Raw genomic sequence first — 18000 nt, 5'->3', positions numbered from 1 at the left:
ACGGAGGAGGCATTTATTGCAAGTTCTCACTGTTGAACTGTCTTAGCGTACATATGACTATGGGTTTGGGGACTAGAGTATAGTATGCTTCCTTTCTAGAAAATGTGCAGCTGAGCGGTCACTTGTGATGCGTATACTATAAATGCTATAAAACAGTATCATCATAAAGTTGACTTCTTATGAAGATTATTTGGAGCAGCATTTAGACCTGAAGGGTTTGAAGCTAGATATCTGGACCAATGTGTCCTGTGGAGACTCTGTTACGACAATACCTTTGTTGCTTAAAGGAGTTTCCTGGGCTCTAGAGATTGATGACTTATCCTTAGGATAGGTCCTCAGTATCAGAATAGTGGGGTTAGACTCCCAGCACAACCCCCCCCCAGATGGAAAAAGACAGCTCATTCCACTATGCAGTGGCCATACCAGGCTGATGCAGCTCCTGTTCACTCATGGAGAGCTTTCTGCTACTGGGTTCATCCACTGTGTTATTTTTGGTGCCTACTAAGAGCAGCTGTGTGTGGGGGTGTCAGTCATTGGACCAATTTGATATTGATGACTTATCCTAAGGGAAGATCATCAATATTTGGAGACTTTACGTACTTTCTTCCAAGATACCATACACCAGACCTTTAATAATTCATTGCTTTGACAAAATAGGTTTGTCCTTAGGCGGAATTCCTGCAGGGAACAATTGTTCTAATTACTGTTCCCAAAGGAAATCACTTCCATCATTGCATTACTTATCTTCTGTAGCCAAAAGACAGGTCGAAGAGGTTAATTCCAACACATTGATTGTATCACAAACGTGAGCTAGGGCTAGGCAATATTAGAAGGATACTGAGGAAACACCCCGGAATATTAAAGGGGCAACATGCCATTAAAAACAAAGTTTAATCAGGCAGCTGATTACAGAGCATGTAACGCCAAGATGAGTTCCTCCGAGAATTTTGAGCTGACACTTCAGTCCTTTTTCTATACTTTACCTGTAAGTAGAGAATTACCAAGGAAACTAAACATAGCACTTGCCAAATGGTTTCTGTACAGGTGGACTGAAATATACAGTACTATAAACTATAATGACCTATACATTCATAAATGCATACATAAAGGTATCTGCTTTCTCATGACTCTTCAGCGAGGATTTACTGAATCATATACAGAGATATAGGCCATATGTCAGTCGAAAGATCACTAGGGTTGGAACTTGCTGAACATCACAGCTAAAGGTCAGAGGTTACTGTTCAGTGTGGTAATGTCATTTGTTATAGGCTTTTTAGTAGCATGGGTTCTGCATGACTGAAGATTAGGCTAGTTACTTATAAATTATAAATATGTGGATGGTAAAGACCTCACCAGACAATTATTCTTACCAGTTTCCATAATTTTACAGTGGGGGATAAGCCTATGAAGAAACGAAGTGAAGTCGGTAATAAAAGGACCAAATCAAAGCTTCCTAGGGGATGAGGGTACGGGGCCTCACTACACACTATGCTCTGGCACTTGCCTATACTAAATATTATTGGTGAGTGTTCCTGTCAGGCTGCTCAGCCATGATGGCATGTCATAGGCAGGCTCACATCATTACCATCTATTGTAGAGCACTGTAGTGTATAGGGAGGCCCCGTACCCTCACATCCCAATACAGCTCTGCAAGAGGTAGCAGTCAGACCTGCTCAAGGACAGGTTGCTGGTGGCCATTTTAAATAATTTCCTTTAGGGCTCATTCACACGACCGTTGTTGTTCTGCGGTACGTTTTTTACTGATCCGTTGTTCCATATCAGAGTTTTTTTCTCTCTGATTTAAGTCCTCTTCCGTTCCGTTATTCCATAAAACATATCCATATTGGTTTCCGTATGCGATCCGTTTTTTGCAGATCCGAAACTAAAACAGTAACTTATTAATCACCAAACACATGAGCAATATGGGCTGCGCATAGCATCTCTACAGTATGTATCCGCAAAATACGGATGAAATACGGATGACATACGGATGTGTTCCGCGTGCGTTCCATATTTTTTGCCCACCCATTGACTTGAATGGAGCCTCGGACCCTGATTTGTGGACAATAATAGGAAATGCACTACTTTTTTGAGGAACGGAAACGGAATGCACACGGAGTACTTTCCGTTGTTTTTGCAGACCCGTTGGAGTAAATGGTTCTGCATACGGTCCGCAAAAAAAAGTAACGGAAGCGGAAAGAAAATATGTTCGTGCGCATGAGCCCTTAAAGAGGATGTCCACTTTAATTAATAATTTTTTCACTAGAAGAGGTCCAATGCTGATCATAGGATTTCCCAATTCTGGGACCCCCAGTGCTGAAGTGTTATCTATGCAGGAATCCAACAGCAAGTCCACCACATGGTAAATAAAGTATTAGATGCGTTACATATGAAATCTATATAATCTCTGCGTCTGGAGGAAAGAAGGTTTGTACACAAACATAGAAGAGGATTCTTTACGGTAAGAGCAGTGAGACTATGGAACTCTCTGCCTGAGGAGGTGGTGATGGTGAGTACAATAAAGGAATTCAAGAGGGGCCTGGATGTATTTCTGGAGTGTAATAATATTACAGGCTATAGCTACTAGAGAGGGGTCGTTGATCCAGGGAGTTATTCTGATTGTCTGATTGGAGTTGGGAAGGAATTTTTTTCCCCCCTTTGGCCTCATGCACACGACCGTTGTTTTGGTCCGCATCCGAGCCGCAGTATTTACGGCTTGGATTCAGACTCATTCACTTCAATGGGGCCGCAAAAGATGTGGGCAGCACTTTGTGTGCTTTCCACATCCGTTGCTCCATTCTGTGGTCCACAAAAAATATATAATCTGTCCTATTCTTGTCCGTTTTGCGGAATAGGAAGTTATATTAATGGCTGTCCGCTCCATTCCGCAAATTGCGGACCGCACACAGACGCCATCCGTGTTTTGCGGATCTGCAATTTGCGGACTGCAAATCACACAGCGGTCGTGTGCATGAGGCCTTAGGTGGAGAAAATTGGTCTGTCATTTATATGGATTTATGTCATGGTTGTTAAGAATATGTTAGGCCTGTTTCACACTGCCGACACAGCCTTTCCAGCAATCTGTTCCCACATAGAATGGCGGAATCAGCCGGACAAGAACTGCTGCGTACAGCGGTATTTGTCCGGCCGTTTCTCTGTAATATTTGCTGGATTGCAGCTGGATCACTGTCGGATCCCATTATAGTTATTGGGGCCGGATGGCATTCTGGCAGTGTTTGGCAATGCCTGGTCCGGCATGCTGTTCCCAGCTGACACAGCCTGCCAGATTGGGAAACGCTAGTGTGCAACAAGCTTTATACTCTGAAGAGCCTGGCTGCAGCAAGTAGTCAGTGATACTGATGAGATGCCAGCTCCTCCTGCCTTCCCCATACTGATTACTGTGGATACAGTCAGCATCGGAAGGACACCCACATTTCATGAATATCATCTGGCTCCTCACTGCATTGGACTGGCTGCGAGCTGCGGAGTATAACATGTACATGTAAGTTAAAAACCAATATACAAATCCACATAAGCGACAGACCACAGAGATCAGCATGTATTGTCACTACACTATGGTGTCCTTAGAGTTCCCTTTATAGTCAGAGTACTTACTACTGTGAGAGCCTGGTATCCATGTCTTATGCCCAAATTACCAGTCAATGATACCTATATTGTTCATGAAGCAGATCTGCATTAGTGGGACTGTGGATTCCCATACGCTGGGAACATGGAAGTCATCCTAACAATCAGATTTGCACAATGAGAGAATGTCATATACTGCACTAATGTACATAAAATCAGCAAGCGGATTTCCCTCGGTATATATTCCACTGACAGAATACTTCATCCTTGTACCCTGCTCTGATGGTTCCTACAAAGAGTGAAATGTTACAATGCGATGCATATCTGCTCATTTCCATGTCTGTTCTGCCACCTTGAGGCAGATAAATCACATATCCGGTGTACGCAGCCTAGGCTCCATCAATACCATGCAGGCATGGGACCTTTATTGAATACATACTGCTTTAAGTGAAGCCAGTATTTTACCGTCGACTTCCAGGTCACAAAGCAGATGCTGAAAATGCCTCACCGTTACAATCAGATTCCACTTCTTATATTACCACTAATGTTATATTAGGGTTTTATTGGTTATGCAATCATTTTTCATGTCATTTTTAAAGCGGATCTAAAGATTGTGCTTATATTGTGATTTCCATATGTATCATAAATGATAAACCAGTGATATAAGGCTGTATTCACATTAGCCTTTGAATGTGGCCATCATATTAAATCTTTTATCAGCTGAACCTGCCAATTTCCATGCGTGAGGCCAACCATCTAATGTGTATGCAGCCTCTTGACTTTCCCCTAATGACTGATGTTGGGCGAAATAAGGATTGGGAACATTGGATTTCAACTGTCCAATCGTTTTGTTCTCCCCTCTCCTCATTTGCTACTTATGCATTCTTGGCCAAGCTAACAATGCATATGTATGGGAGGATAGGGAGAGATAACTGTTGGCTGAATGATCCTTCAGCCGACATTAGAACTCAACAGAGTTACATCACACATATACAGTATAGTAGATACATGTATATTGGATTGGGGCTAGTGTCTAGAGTGTGTACTTTAATTACGCCATGATCTGGAAAATCTGGCTCTGCATTTTGTATAGGTGACTTAACCTGGCCATACACATGAAAAATCTGTCAACCGAACCTTTGGCCAACAGCTATCTCTCCTATCTTCCCATACATATGCATACTCGACTGAGGGTACATATAAAGTAATTGGGAGAATGAAGAAAGCTTCTGACAGACTCCTCTGACAGCGGCTTATCTCCTCGCTAAAGGATTGGGCATTGATATCCAACATTTCTAATCCTTATCTCCCCCAACATCAGCTGTCAGTGGAGGGTTGGGAGGCTACCTTGGATGGCCAACTTTATGACAAGGGCCCTTAGGATTATCTGACTCTGTTTGATCAATGGAGACACAATGGAGAAGCCACAGGCCTCCTGCAAGATGAATCCCCTTTATTTTATGCATTGATGGCCTATCCCAAGGATATAGTCCACATATACCCCATTGAAGTAAAACTCTTGTGTGTAAATGGTCAGCTCAGACCAGTTTTGTGGTAATAGACTGTCTGCAGTTCCTCTAGCTGGGGACAAAACTGTATCTGAACATCCAGCCATACAAACAGGTGAAGACAATGTACTGTATATGATCACACCATACAAAGAATCCAGTCTAGAGGAGCATCTTGTATCATGGTCCAAAATCCGATTTGATCTGTGGGGCACTGTACATCCTGGTAGTTGATCTGACAGTTTGGTCAATTAGGCTTTTTTTAGAGTTTTCATCCTGTTCTGGTTTTGGATTTGATTATAATGTCGAACTCTTAACATCTGGAGTTTAATTTGTGTTTGTTACAGTGTATCGTCTGCTGAAGCATAAGACTAAGCTGACATGAAATCAGGCGGAGACTATACATAATCAAAGCCATCTTGCTTCTATTGGCATGTGTATCATAAAGGATATTACTTTCCTTGGAGAAAATGTGATTGATTCTGAAGAATTGATGTTAATTAAACAGCAAAGCAAGATAGAAAACACATGCTGAGCAAAACAATAACCAGATTGGAGTGGCACATACTGTAGACTTGTGTTTCCCCCATTAGGGTCAGTTGCGGAAATACACATTTTACCATCTTGACCAAGATACTGGGGGAGATTTATAATCTCCCTTGCACCTAAAAAGTGGTATTCAAAAGTTGCAAACTATGGGGCACATTTATTAAGACCAGAGTTTTAGACATTGGTCTTAAAGGGGTATTCCCATCTCAGACAATGGGGGCATATTGCTAGGATATGCCCCCATTCTGATAGGTGCGGGTCCAAGAGGTGGTACCCGCACCTATCAGGCAATGGGGGCATATCCTACAGTGCGAACGAAGCGGGGAGAGCTGTGGCTGATTTCCCGGGGTCCGTCCACCACCAAGCACTGCTCCCGGCTGCTCCCATAGAATTGAATGGGAGCGCACCACGCACGCACGGCCCCTGCTCTCATTAATTTCTATGGGGTAGACGGAAATAGCCGAGCCAGCTCGGCTATTTTTGGTGGCCCCATAGAAATGAATGGAGGGTGGCTGCACATGCGCAGTGCGCCCTCCGATCATTTCCCCGCTCCAATCTCATTGTAGGTGCAGGACCCACACCTATCAGACAATGGGGGCATATCCTAGCGATGTGCCCTCATTGTCTGAGATGGCAAAACCCCTTTAATAAAGCCACATCGCTGGCAGTAGATTGCTGAAGTTACGAAAAGGCGCCGGCCTCTTCATAACTTCGGAGTATCCAGTGCCGCTTCTAAATGTGAGACAGTTTCCTAGATGTCTTACACTTAGACCTTTTTCTATACCAGAAACAGGCATAGAAAGTGGTGAATGAGATGGGCCTGCTGGCCCGTCCCCTTCCCGCCCACGCCACCGCCTAGATCTGGCTTGAACGGGGAGAAGTCGCAGACTGCAACAGCGTTGTAAACATGGACACTTTTTTTTTATTGTTCTGTAGATTCTCCTCTAATTTATTCACATGCAAAATCTAAAGTGCCTAGGTGATAGCTAACGTGCTATCCATCTATAAAAAATACTCTACCACTCGCCATCATTAGTACCAAGGCATAAGCTGATTTTATCACTGAACACTATTGCTTGCCACTGATGGCTGCTTTAGAATCCACAGGTGGGATGGAGACCACACCTACTGCCATCATGCATAGTGCGGAGACACATAGGACCAACACCACTTGTCATGGTGTGGGGCGCTATTAGCTACCATGCCCGTTCCCATCTGGTATTCATGGAGGAAACATTCACCAGCCTTGAGTATATCCAGGACATTGTAGAACCAGTCCTACTGCCTTTTTTTTATTTATTCAGGAGGCATAGTATTCCAATAAAATAAAACCCACCCACACACTGCCCACCACACAATGTGCTATTCAGAGTATCCAGCAGCTACCCTGGCAAGCTCGATCATCAGATCTCCCCTCCATTGAAAATGTTTGACACGGGATGAGACAATGGATTTCCCATGCACAGCAGTGAACTACAACAAGTAGTTGAAAGAGCTTGGCATGACACACTACAGAATATCTAGCATCTGTATGACCATTACGATGCCAGAGTGGCATCCTGTATCACAGCAGGATGAGATGCCACCCAGTATTAATATGACCCTGTCTCAACATACTGTAGACCCTGCTGCAGAACCCAAAATAAAAGATGCACCGCCTTGGTTGTGTGATCATTGACCAAACACTACTTAGAAGTTTATACTTTGTCAATCTCAGCTCAATCACATGAAGTGTTCTTTTTTCATTTTCCGGTAGTGTAGATACAGTCAGGTCCATAAATATTGGGACATCTACACAATTCTAACATTTTTGGCTCTATACACCACCACAATTGATTTGAAATGAAACAAACATGATGTGCTTTAACTGCAGACTGCCAGCTTTAATTTGAGGGTATTTACATCCAAATCAGGTGAACGGTGTAGGAAATCCAACAGTTTGCATATGTGCCTCCCACTTGTTAAGGGACCAAAAGTAATGGGACAGAATAATAATCATAAATCAAACTTTCACTTTTTAATACTTGGTTGCAAATCCTTTGCAGTCAATTACAGCCTGAAGTCTGGAACGCATAGACGTCACCAGATGCTGGGTTTCATCCCTGGTGATGCTCTGCCAGGCCTCTACTGCAACTGTCTTCAGTTCCTGCTTGTTCTTGGGGCATTTTCTCTTCAGTTTTGTCTTCAGCAAGTGAAATGCATGCTCAATCGGATTCAGGTCAGGTGATTGACTTGGCCATTGCATAACATTCCACTTCTTTCCCTTAAAAAACTCTTTGGTTGCTTTTGCAGTATGCTTTGGGTCATTGTCCATCTGCACTGTGAAGCGCCATCCAATGAGTTCTGAAGCATTTGGCTGAATATGAGCAGATAATATTGCCCGAAACACTTCAGAATTAATCAAGCTGCTTTTGTCAGCAGTCATATCATTAATAAATACAAGAGAACCAGTTCCATTGGCAGCCATACATGCCCACGCCATGACACTACCACCACCATGCTTCACTGATGAGGTGGTATGCTTAGGATCATGAGCAGTTCCTTTCCTTCTCCATACTCTTCTCTTCCCATCACTCTGGTACAAGTTGATCTTGGACTCATCTGTCCATAGGATTTTGTTCCAGAACTGTGAAGGCTTTTTTAGATGTCGTTTGGCAAACTCTAATCTGGCCTTCCTGTTTTTGAGGCTCACCAATGGTTTACATCTTGTGGTGAACCCTCTTTATTCCCTCTGAAGTCTTCTCTTGATTGTTGACTTTGACACACATTAACCTACCTCCTGGAGACTGTTCTTGATCTGGCCAACTGTTGTGAAGGGTGTTTTCTTTACCGGAGAAAGAATTATTCGGTCATCCACCACAGTTGTTTTCCGTGGTCTTCCGGGTCTTTTGGTGTTTCTGAGCTCACCGGTGCGTTCCTTTTGGGCACATCTAATGTTTTTGCTATCTCTCTGATGGGTTTGTTTTGTTTTTTTCAGCCTAATGATGGCTTGCTTCGCTGATAGTGACAGCTCTTTGAATCTCATCTTGAGAGTTGACAGCAACAGATTCCAAATTCAAACAGCACACTTGAAATGAACTCTGGACCTTTTATCTGCTCATTGTAATTGGGATAATGAGGGAATAACACACATCTGGCCATGGAACAGCTGAGAAGCAAATTGTCCCATTACTTTTGGTTCCTTAACAAGTGGGAGGCACATATGCAAACTGTTGTAATTCCTACACCGTTCACCTGATTTGGATGTAAATACCCTCAAATTAAAGCTGACAGTCTGCAGTTAAAGCACATCTTGTTTGTTTCATTTCAAATCCATTGTGGTGGTGTATAGAGCCAAAAATGTTACAATTGTGTCGATGTCCCAATATTTATGGACCTGACTGTAGATTTGATATAGATAGATATCTAGTTAATTCCAAAGGGTTCACTTAATTTTTCTTGCAGAATGTAGATAGAATGACAGAAGTGAAGGGACTATATTTACTACTGTTTTTTCATTTTAGGAGAAATGTGTGTGTCCTTGTGTAAATTAAAATTAATCGCAGATTATCATCACGTGAATGAGGTTACAGTAAGCAAGCCACCAAATTAAAGGGGGTTTCCAGGCTTTTAATATTGATGACCTATACTTCGGATCAGGTCATTAGGTTAGGTCATCAATATTAAAAGCCTGGAAAACCCCTTTAAGATTGGTTTCAGATTTATTGAACAGCGCACACCTCTTAATAATTGCAGTGCATCTGAGCAGGTCCATGCAAGTCTACACCAGATTTCTGCTATAATTCACGACAGTTTACTTGCATAGATATACAGTACTGTATGTGCCTCTGTAGGTGCCCCTGCACCGCCTGCTCCACTCACTTTTTCTGAAAAAGTCATGGGACTCTAAACCCCCCAAAAATTGCAAATTTTTGCACAATCATGGCATGCGCCAAACATTGCGACTGTTTGATGCCAGTTTTCTGGCATACAGGGGATGATACAAGTGTTTATTGATTGCTATAAGCAAGGGCATGAGGATATAACACACTTTTGTCATTTTAGAGCTTGACTCTAATCCGCAGTATACACAGCTCCATTAGCACAATCACAAACCTTCTATGATTTAGATTACTTCAATCTGTAGAGTTTCTTCCAGAAACAGAGATTTAATTGAATTCATGGAAACAGAAACGATAACAAGCTGAAGCATTTAGCGAGCATAATGTTTTCTTTCTGTTTGTTTGGTAGTTATGTCAATCATATAACGTAAAGCAAATCATGTAAGCATATACACTGTGGCCATAACAAGCCGCTTATCCTAGGTACCTTTCCCACTCTTACCACCAATTAGGCAACTGAACGCCAGTTCACACATGCTTTCGTCATGCAATAAAGTGTGGAACTGTAAAGGTATGTCCACACAGCGCGATCATGTCACGGTTGAGACATGGCCGTACTGCTTTCGAGTACCACTCATCTATAAGGTCCGCAGCGGTCTCTAATTAAGCTAATGAAGACCGCATTTGACAAATTGATTATTTTTTTACTCTCAATAGTTAACAATTCTCAAAAAAGTCCAAATTTTAACTAGATGGAAATGTCAGGGTCAACAGGACTGTTCCTCATAGTAGAAGTATTAGGTGAAGACTCGAGTGGTGGGAACCCAAAGTAAACCTGTTTTGTTCATATAGTATCTCTCTTAGCTTTCTCACATTATACAAGCAAGTTTAATTTATAATGTCTGAAACGATCTACTAATTTGGAAAATGTACATTGTGCCTGTGCACTGCACCCAATGAAGGCAGCCATGATATAACACTCATGACCACTATGGTTGAGATCATATCTGCATCAAAGGGTCTTTTTGGCAGACCCTGTGTCTGTTGTGTGATGGATCACTCACAGTTTCATGGCTTCTGTTAAAAATGAAAGTCACATCACAGTGCACATGTGAACAGGGCCCAAGGATTCACATTCAGTAGGGACCAATGACCTATCCCAGTGATGGCGAACCTATGGCACAGGTGCCAGAGGCGGCACTCATAGCCCTCTCTGTGGGCACCCTGGAAAAAGTCTATGGTGTACCAATATGCCTTAGACTTTTCCTGCCATTCATCAGCGCAGGCGCACTATGAACAGCACAGGCAGCGCACTGAATGTAGGCTGGCTTTAATAGCTAAATGATAAAGTACATGGAATATATACTATATTGAACTATAGTATTCAGGTTAAATTGCCGTGTTGGCACTTTACGATAAATAAGTGGGTTTTGGGTTGCAGTTTGGGCACTCGGCCTCTAAAAGGTTCGACATCACTGACCTATCCCATGTTTAGGCCTCAATGATCTCAATAGTCTACATATAAATACATTTCCTGTAGTAAATAGAGAAGGGGCAATTTTACTTTGTATTCTAGTTTAATTGTATATTTTAAGAGTCATATTTTTCCTTTTAGTGAAGTTTTTAAAATATGTAAATTTTGTATAAATTCCATTTTATCTATATAGTATTAAAATTGCCTAAAATTGACTGAACTATGCTATATGAAGGAATTAATAAATATCTGGTTACCAACTTTAAATTAAAATTCCCAGGGTCCAGGCAAAACTCATCTATGACATGGGGTGCTCCCACATTGGGCAGGGTTTGGTGGTGCTACCCCAGACAGCAAGCTCTTAATAACAGAAGTGCTAACATCGTATATGGGTTGTGGGCAGGGCCACACTGGCGGTACTGCAATCAGGGGCAGCCTCATTACTATTCACTTCAGTTCAGTAAATATTAATGAAGCTGTGTGGCCCTTAGCATTATGGGTTTGGGGAGGGGCCCTCTCCCAGCGCATAGACTTTTAACTAAAGAAACAAATTTATATGTCTCTGTGGGAATTCAAACCCCAGACCCCCTGTATGGCAGGTACTGCCATGTTGCAAAGATAATTTATATTGCTATTTTCTTCACAGTAACAATATTAAAGAAATAAAATATTACTGAAATAAAAGAAAACATTTACCATCTCTATTTCCGCTGTTTACTGATCACCATAAATGAGGTGTTCCCTATATTGTACAGGTTATTATGATTGCAGGAACGTCAAATACTGTTTTGTGATGTTCAATAATAAGCATGTTACAAAAACGCATTTATTGTAATGGTTTTTAGTCTGTTATTTAGTCTTAGTCTTTATTCTTTTAGTAACATTAATTTTTAAATATTAAATATGACTGTAAACATAATAACCCACACAATATAAGGAATGCAATATTTCTGGTGATAAGTACGGTAAACAGTGGAAATAATAAAAAAATTGTATTCTTTATTTTAGTAATATACAATTTATTTAATATTATGCCTGTGAAGAAACCAGTAATATATATTAGCTTTTAACCATAGAAAACAAGGGAGAGGAGGTGAAGCGGTGCTATGTAGGGCTTGGCTGACCCCTTGGTGCTCCACAGACTAATTAGCATAATAATACATGTATTCATTTCTCTAATTGAAGCAAGAGAGGAGTTGTTTAACTCACCATGATTAACCCTACCAGGCAGTACGTCTGATTTAATAGGGTTGATCATGCTGACAGATGCTCTTTAGCAATCATTTCAAGGACCTTTGGCTTCAATCTCTGTATACTAAGTGCAGTGGATCTCCAGAATGAAGCCACTATGCCAGTTAATGCTTTTTTTTTTAGAATAAGCACATTTTTGTTTGAAAACATCAGGATTTTTATTTTTGAACAATAAGCCAAGTCTGTGATGATGTAGCCTGAGCAGTCAAGTTTGTCTGTTTCATTGGCAGCTACTTTGGCTTCAGGCTTAGAAATGTGGTTAGAAATAAGACTTCCATGGTCTCCTCATGTACAATATGATTTATATAACAGACTGAGTAACGTCTGTGTTTGAAATAGAACATCTCAACCACAAAGATTATTCCAAATAATATAAATATTCACTTGTATAAAATATTACAAAAAGCAATATATATATATGTATATATACACACACACACACGGTATATACAGTTTGGTCCAGCAATATTTGGACAATAGACACAATCTTCATGCTTTGAGCTCTGCATGCCACAACAACTGGATTTGAAACGAAACAACTGAGATGCAACTGAAGTTTAGATTTTCAGGTTTACTTCAAGAGGTTGAACAAAAATACCCTGTGAAACGTTTAGGAATTGCAACAATTTTTCTACAAAGCCTCCTCATTTCAGGGGCTAAAAGGTAATTGGACAAGTTAAATTCGCCATAAATAAAATGTTCATTTTTTTTATTTTGTAGAGAATCCTTTGCAGGCCATAACTGCCTGAAGTCTGGAACCCATGGACATCACCAAACACTGGTTTCCTGCTTTGTGATGCTTTGCCAGGCCTTTACTGCAGCTGTCTTCAGCTGTTGCCTGTGGGTCTTTCTGCCTTAAAGGGGTTATCCCATCATAATGATCACTGTTAAATCTGTTAATGATTTGACAGTGATCATTTTTGTAAATATACTTGATTAACAAATTCCCACCGTCTAGGATTAAATTCATCCCCACTTACCTTATTGTTGTGACTCGGTCTCCCCTGGTTACAGCCACAGCTCTTCTCCAGAATCCCGATGGCCGCGCTTGCGCAGAAGACTCCTTCTTTTCTCCCGGCCGGGCCGCTCGCTGTACTGAACGCGCACGCTGCCGCGCATGCGCGTCGGTGACTTCTTCCTGGCCAGAATAGTACAGAGCTGCGAACGTGCACGCCGGCTCTGTACTATACCGGCCAGAAATAAGTCACCATGGCGCATGCACGGCGGCGTGCGCGTTCAGGCCAGCGCGCGGCCCGGCCGGGAGAAGACTTCAATCAAGATGAAGCCCGCCCCCAGCCAGAATCCAGGAAGTGAACGGCGCGGTGGCAGCAGGTAAGTATAAAAAGGCAAAGTGGGATAACCCCTTTAAGTTTTGTTTTAAGTAAGTGAAATGTATGCTTGATCGGGTGATTGACTTGGCCATTCCACAATATTCCACTTATTTTCCTTAAAAAACTTCTGCTTTTGCAGTATGTTTTGGGTCATTGTCTATCTGTACTGTGAAGTGCCGTCCAATCGACCTTGCTGCATTTGGTTGAATTTGAGCAGAAATTATATTCCTGTACACTTCAGAATTCATCCAGCTGCTTCTGTCATCAATAAACACTAGGGACCCAGTGCCATTGGACGCCATGTATGACCAGGCCATCACACTGACTCCACTATGTTTTACAGGGGATGTGGCGTGCTTTGGATCATGAGCCGCTCCAAGCCTTCTCCCTACTTTCTTCTTCCTATCATTTTATTACATTCTGTATCATTTTAGTTTTATCTGTCCAAATAATGCTTTTCCAGAACTGTTTGTTGGCAAAGTCTAATCTGGCCTTTCTATTTTTGAGGCTGATTAATGGTTTGCACCTACTTCACTGGAGAGTGTTCTTCACTTAGGTGGATGTTGTGAAGGGGTTTTTCTTCACCATGGAAAGGATTCTGTGACCATCCACCACTGTTGTCTTCTGTGGATGTCCAGGTCTTTTTGAATTCCTGAGCTCATCAGTGCACTCTTTTTTTACCAAGACGTACCAAACTGTTAACATTTCCGATATCTTTCTGATGAGTTTCTTCTTTTCTTTCAGCCAAATGATGGTCTGTTTTACTTACATTGAGAGCTCTTTTGGCTGCATGTTGTGGGTTCACAGCAACAGCTTCCAAGTGCAAAATTAACTCAAATTAAAGCTTAGAGTCTTTGTAAGTATATAAATGTATCTTTAAAAGGACACTGACAGTCCCAATAAGCATATTTAGCTATATATATGACAGTACAGGTCTTCTAATGTGTATTAAAATCATATAAGTATACCCCCTGTCCACCTTTTAAATACAGTAAACTCATGTTTTATAACCTGATAGAATCGCTTTCTTTCTGCCCAAGGGGCGGCGTTTCAGCTTCACTTGTGCCCAGCCAGCCTCGCCCTAACCGCCATTTTGAAGCGCCGCCCAGCTCATTAATATTCACTTTGCTGGGCGGCTTCTGCTGTCCCCGACGTGTGCGCCGTGACATGGTTGCCACGCAGGCTGTTGCCTGCGGCAACGGGTTGTTTTTTATGCTTGTGTGTGCGCTTCCCCTTTAAATTGTAGCATCCCTCTGGTGCTGTAAGGGTTAACTCCCTGACTGGGTGTGGTCACTTGGCTTTTATCTCCTGTGGCTTCCTGGTTGAAGTCAGTTGTACTTCAGCTGTCATTGGTGCTGGAGCTCTGCCCAGTCCTTGAGGGCCACCTTGTAGGACATACTGTCACGGTGGGGAGTGGGGAAAAAACACCACCGTACAATGTCAGATATAAAGGAGAAGCAGCTAGGCCAGGATGCCGGAATCAGGGAGCAGGTCACCTCCTAAAGCGTCTCTAATCCTCACCCTAACTCCTCACCGTATGAGCGGACCTGGATGGTAGGAAGGCTCATACCAGGGTACCTTTGGCCCTGAGTCACCCTGATAATCCCTCACATAGGAGCACATTACACATTAACCAAAACTCAATGTATTAATATTTATGGCAAACAAACTATAAATACAAACTGACTTGATTAAATGACCATGTGTTGCTACTGTACCAGAAGTTGTAAGTTGACAATTATCTCTTTGTTTCATCCATATATAGTGTCACACTATTTAATAAGTACATTTTTCTGTGTATTCCACCAAAGCTATGCAAAAATATCCAATTACGTATTACTAAAAACAAGTGTAAGGGTCCTTTTACAGTTGAGTTAAACTTTTCTGGTATTGAGTTCCGTCCTAGGGGCTCAATACTGGAGAAAAAAAAAACTGATCAGTTTTATCCTAATGCATTCTGAATGGAGAGCAATCCGTTCAGTATGCATCAGGATGTCTTCAGTTCAGTCACTGTACAGTTTTTGGACAGAGAAAATACTGCAGCATGCTGCAGTATTTTCTCCATCTAAAATTCTGCAACACTTAGGCCTTGTTCACACTTTAGTGTTTGGTCAGTGATTTCCATCAGTGATTTGTGAGCCAAAACCAGAAGTGGAGCCTCCACAGACATGAGATAGAAGGGAAATATCTGCTCCTGTTCTGTGTTTAGAGCAGCACCTGGTTTTGGCTCACAAATCACTGATGGAAATCACTGACCAAACACTGAAGTGTGAACGAGGCCTTAATGAAATGCATTAATGCCGGATTTGGCCCCAAGAGTTCCAGAAAAAAACGGATCCGGTTTTGCAGTCTGCGCATGTGCAGACCTTTAAAAATGTGAAAAAGATAAATACTAGATCCGTTTTTTCCAGAGAGACGGATCCGGTATTGCAATGCATTTGTGAGACGGATCCGCATCCGGATCCGTCTACAAATGGTATCCGTTTGCATACAGATTGCTGGAGCTGCCTGCCGGAATCCAACAACGCAAGTGTGAAAGTACCCTAAATCTAATGAAACAAGGATGGAGGGAATATATGGCAGTACTCACAGTTTAGGCTTGGAAGGCACTGGTGGTGGTTCTTTGGTTGGGGAAGCTAATGTGGTGGGAGAGGAGACAGTATAGTACTTGCTCTCTTGATTCCCGTTTACACCATTTACACCATTATTAGTGTGAACACCATTACTTTTCCGCTCCAGAGTATTAAGTTGCAGATGACTTCTTTCCACATTAGGCTTGGAGTCTAGATGACTGGGCTGAAAACACTCCAGTGTTTTATTTGATGGCATTTCAAGACCACTACTTTTAGCTGCTGTTGGAGAATAGGATGGATGTTTCTGGAAATCATAACCACTAATCTCTCCACTTGACACATCACTTCTGGTCCGCTCATTATTTGCTGCGAACAAGAGAGAAGAGTATGTAAGGTAAAATAAAAATGATTCACCTCAAAATAACATGGGAACATTCCAGGACTTCTTCCAGTGTTCCAGTAATAAAACAATAAGTACATCAAAGGTACGTTCAGAAAAAAAGAAATCTCTGGTGTAATGTATCCATTTATCAGAAGTAAAACTGGGAACTCAGAATCGACCGGCTATTTTATGACTAAAATATAACCATACTGTTCTGGATGCATTTTCATGGTACTAATGCATTGTCTAATGTCATCTATTTGTCCTACTCTGTAAAACTAGATTATTTACCCTAATGACACACTGTTTCAATCCTCACAAGTCATGGCGGGTTCGCACTTGCATTAGGTTATTCCCTTATAGGTTCCGTTATAACAGAGTTATAATGGAATATAACAGAATTTGTAAGACGGAAAACAAAGTCCAGTCAACAGGACTTTTCTTCCGTCCTGCATAACGGAGACCAGACGGATCCATTATGCTTGCCCACAGACTTCTATAATGACGGATCAAAACGGAATTCCTCTTAAAGGCTTTCGTTTTGCATTCCCTCTTACGAATTCTGTTATATTCCGTTATAACTCTGTTATAACGGAACCTATAGCGGAATACCCCAATGCAAGTGTGACCCCACCCTTACTAGGTCTACTCAACCAACAGTAAGCTCCACAGAACAATGTCTTATGCAGTGCCTTTCCAAAGCCACAAGTTGCTTGACTTTGCTGTACTTGCACCTATTTAGTCTAAAATGAATGAATTAATTTGACATGAAAGTGGCCCTGTCTGTACACATTTAGGCGCGCCCCCTGCAAGCATTTCAGATCATAAATTGCAAAGTTGTTTCTACCCATAGCATCTCCAGTTATACATTTCAGTGAACTAGGAGCGTCAAATTGGAGCAATAATTGTAGATGACAGTGATTCGTAACTACAATTGTGTGTCAATGTGCCTTTTAGTCCAAAAACATATCAATAGGTTGATAGGCTTCCTATGAAATCTACCCTAGTGATTTTGTATAAAGGTGTAAAGAGAAAAGAGAACCATCTCACCAGCACTACTTTCTGGAGGTGGCTCCCTTTGTCCCCTTTCACACGGGCAAGAATTCCGCGCAGGCGCAATGCGTGAGGTGCAATGCGCAAGCAAGTGCGGATGTAGTGTGATTTTCACGCATGGTTGCTAGGAGATGATAGGGATGAAAGCAACCCTGGACCCCATTAAAGTGTATTCCCTGTATTATTTTCCCTTATAACATGGTTATAAGGGAAAATGATAGCATTCTTAATACAGAATGCTTAGTAAACTGTAGATTCGGCAGGACCTGCGCTGACGTCACCACGCTCACCGCGTGGTGAGCATAATTACGTCACCAAAGGTCCTTTTGCAGGTCCTGAAAGAAGAAGCAAGAAGAGGATGCCGGCTGCGTGATCAATTGGAACAGGGAAGTTAATAATTAATTTTTTTAACACCTCAATCTACATTTTAGTAAGCATTCTGTATTAAGAATGCTATTATTTTCCCTTCTAAC

General features: G+C 41.8%; 1 protein-coding gene across 3 annotated transcripts in view; it reads right to left on the bottom strand.

Moving 5' to 3' along the window:
• Window positions 1-18000, bottom strand: part of PALLD (palladin, cytoskeletal associated protein) — a 328505-nt gene that overhangs the window by 109133 nt on the left and 201372 nt on the right. For all 3 annotated transcript variants that reach the window (XM_044297022.1, XM_044297030.1, XM_044297039.1), the window contains one exon: window positions 16110-16458. In XM_044297022.1, coding sequence (XP_044152957.1) covers window positions 16110-16458 — 349 coding nt within the window. The remainder of the gene's footprint in view (window positions 1-16109; window positions 16459-18000) is intronic.

Source organism: Bufo gargarizans, chromosome 1 (genome assembly GCF_014858855.1).
Source record: "Bufo gargarizans isolate SCDJY-AF-19 chromosome 1, ASM1485885v1, whole genome shotgun sequence".
Lineage (NCBI taxonomy): Eukaryota > Metazoa > Chordata > Amphibia > Anura > Bufonidae > Bufo > Bufo gargarizans.
This window is presented reverse-complemented; position numbering and strand designations above follow the sequence as displayed.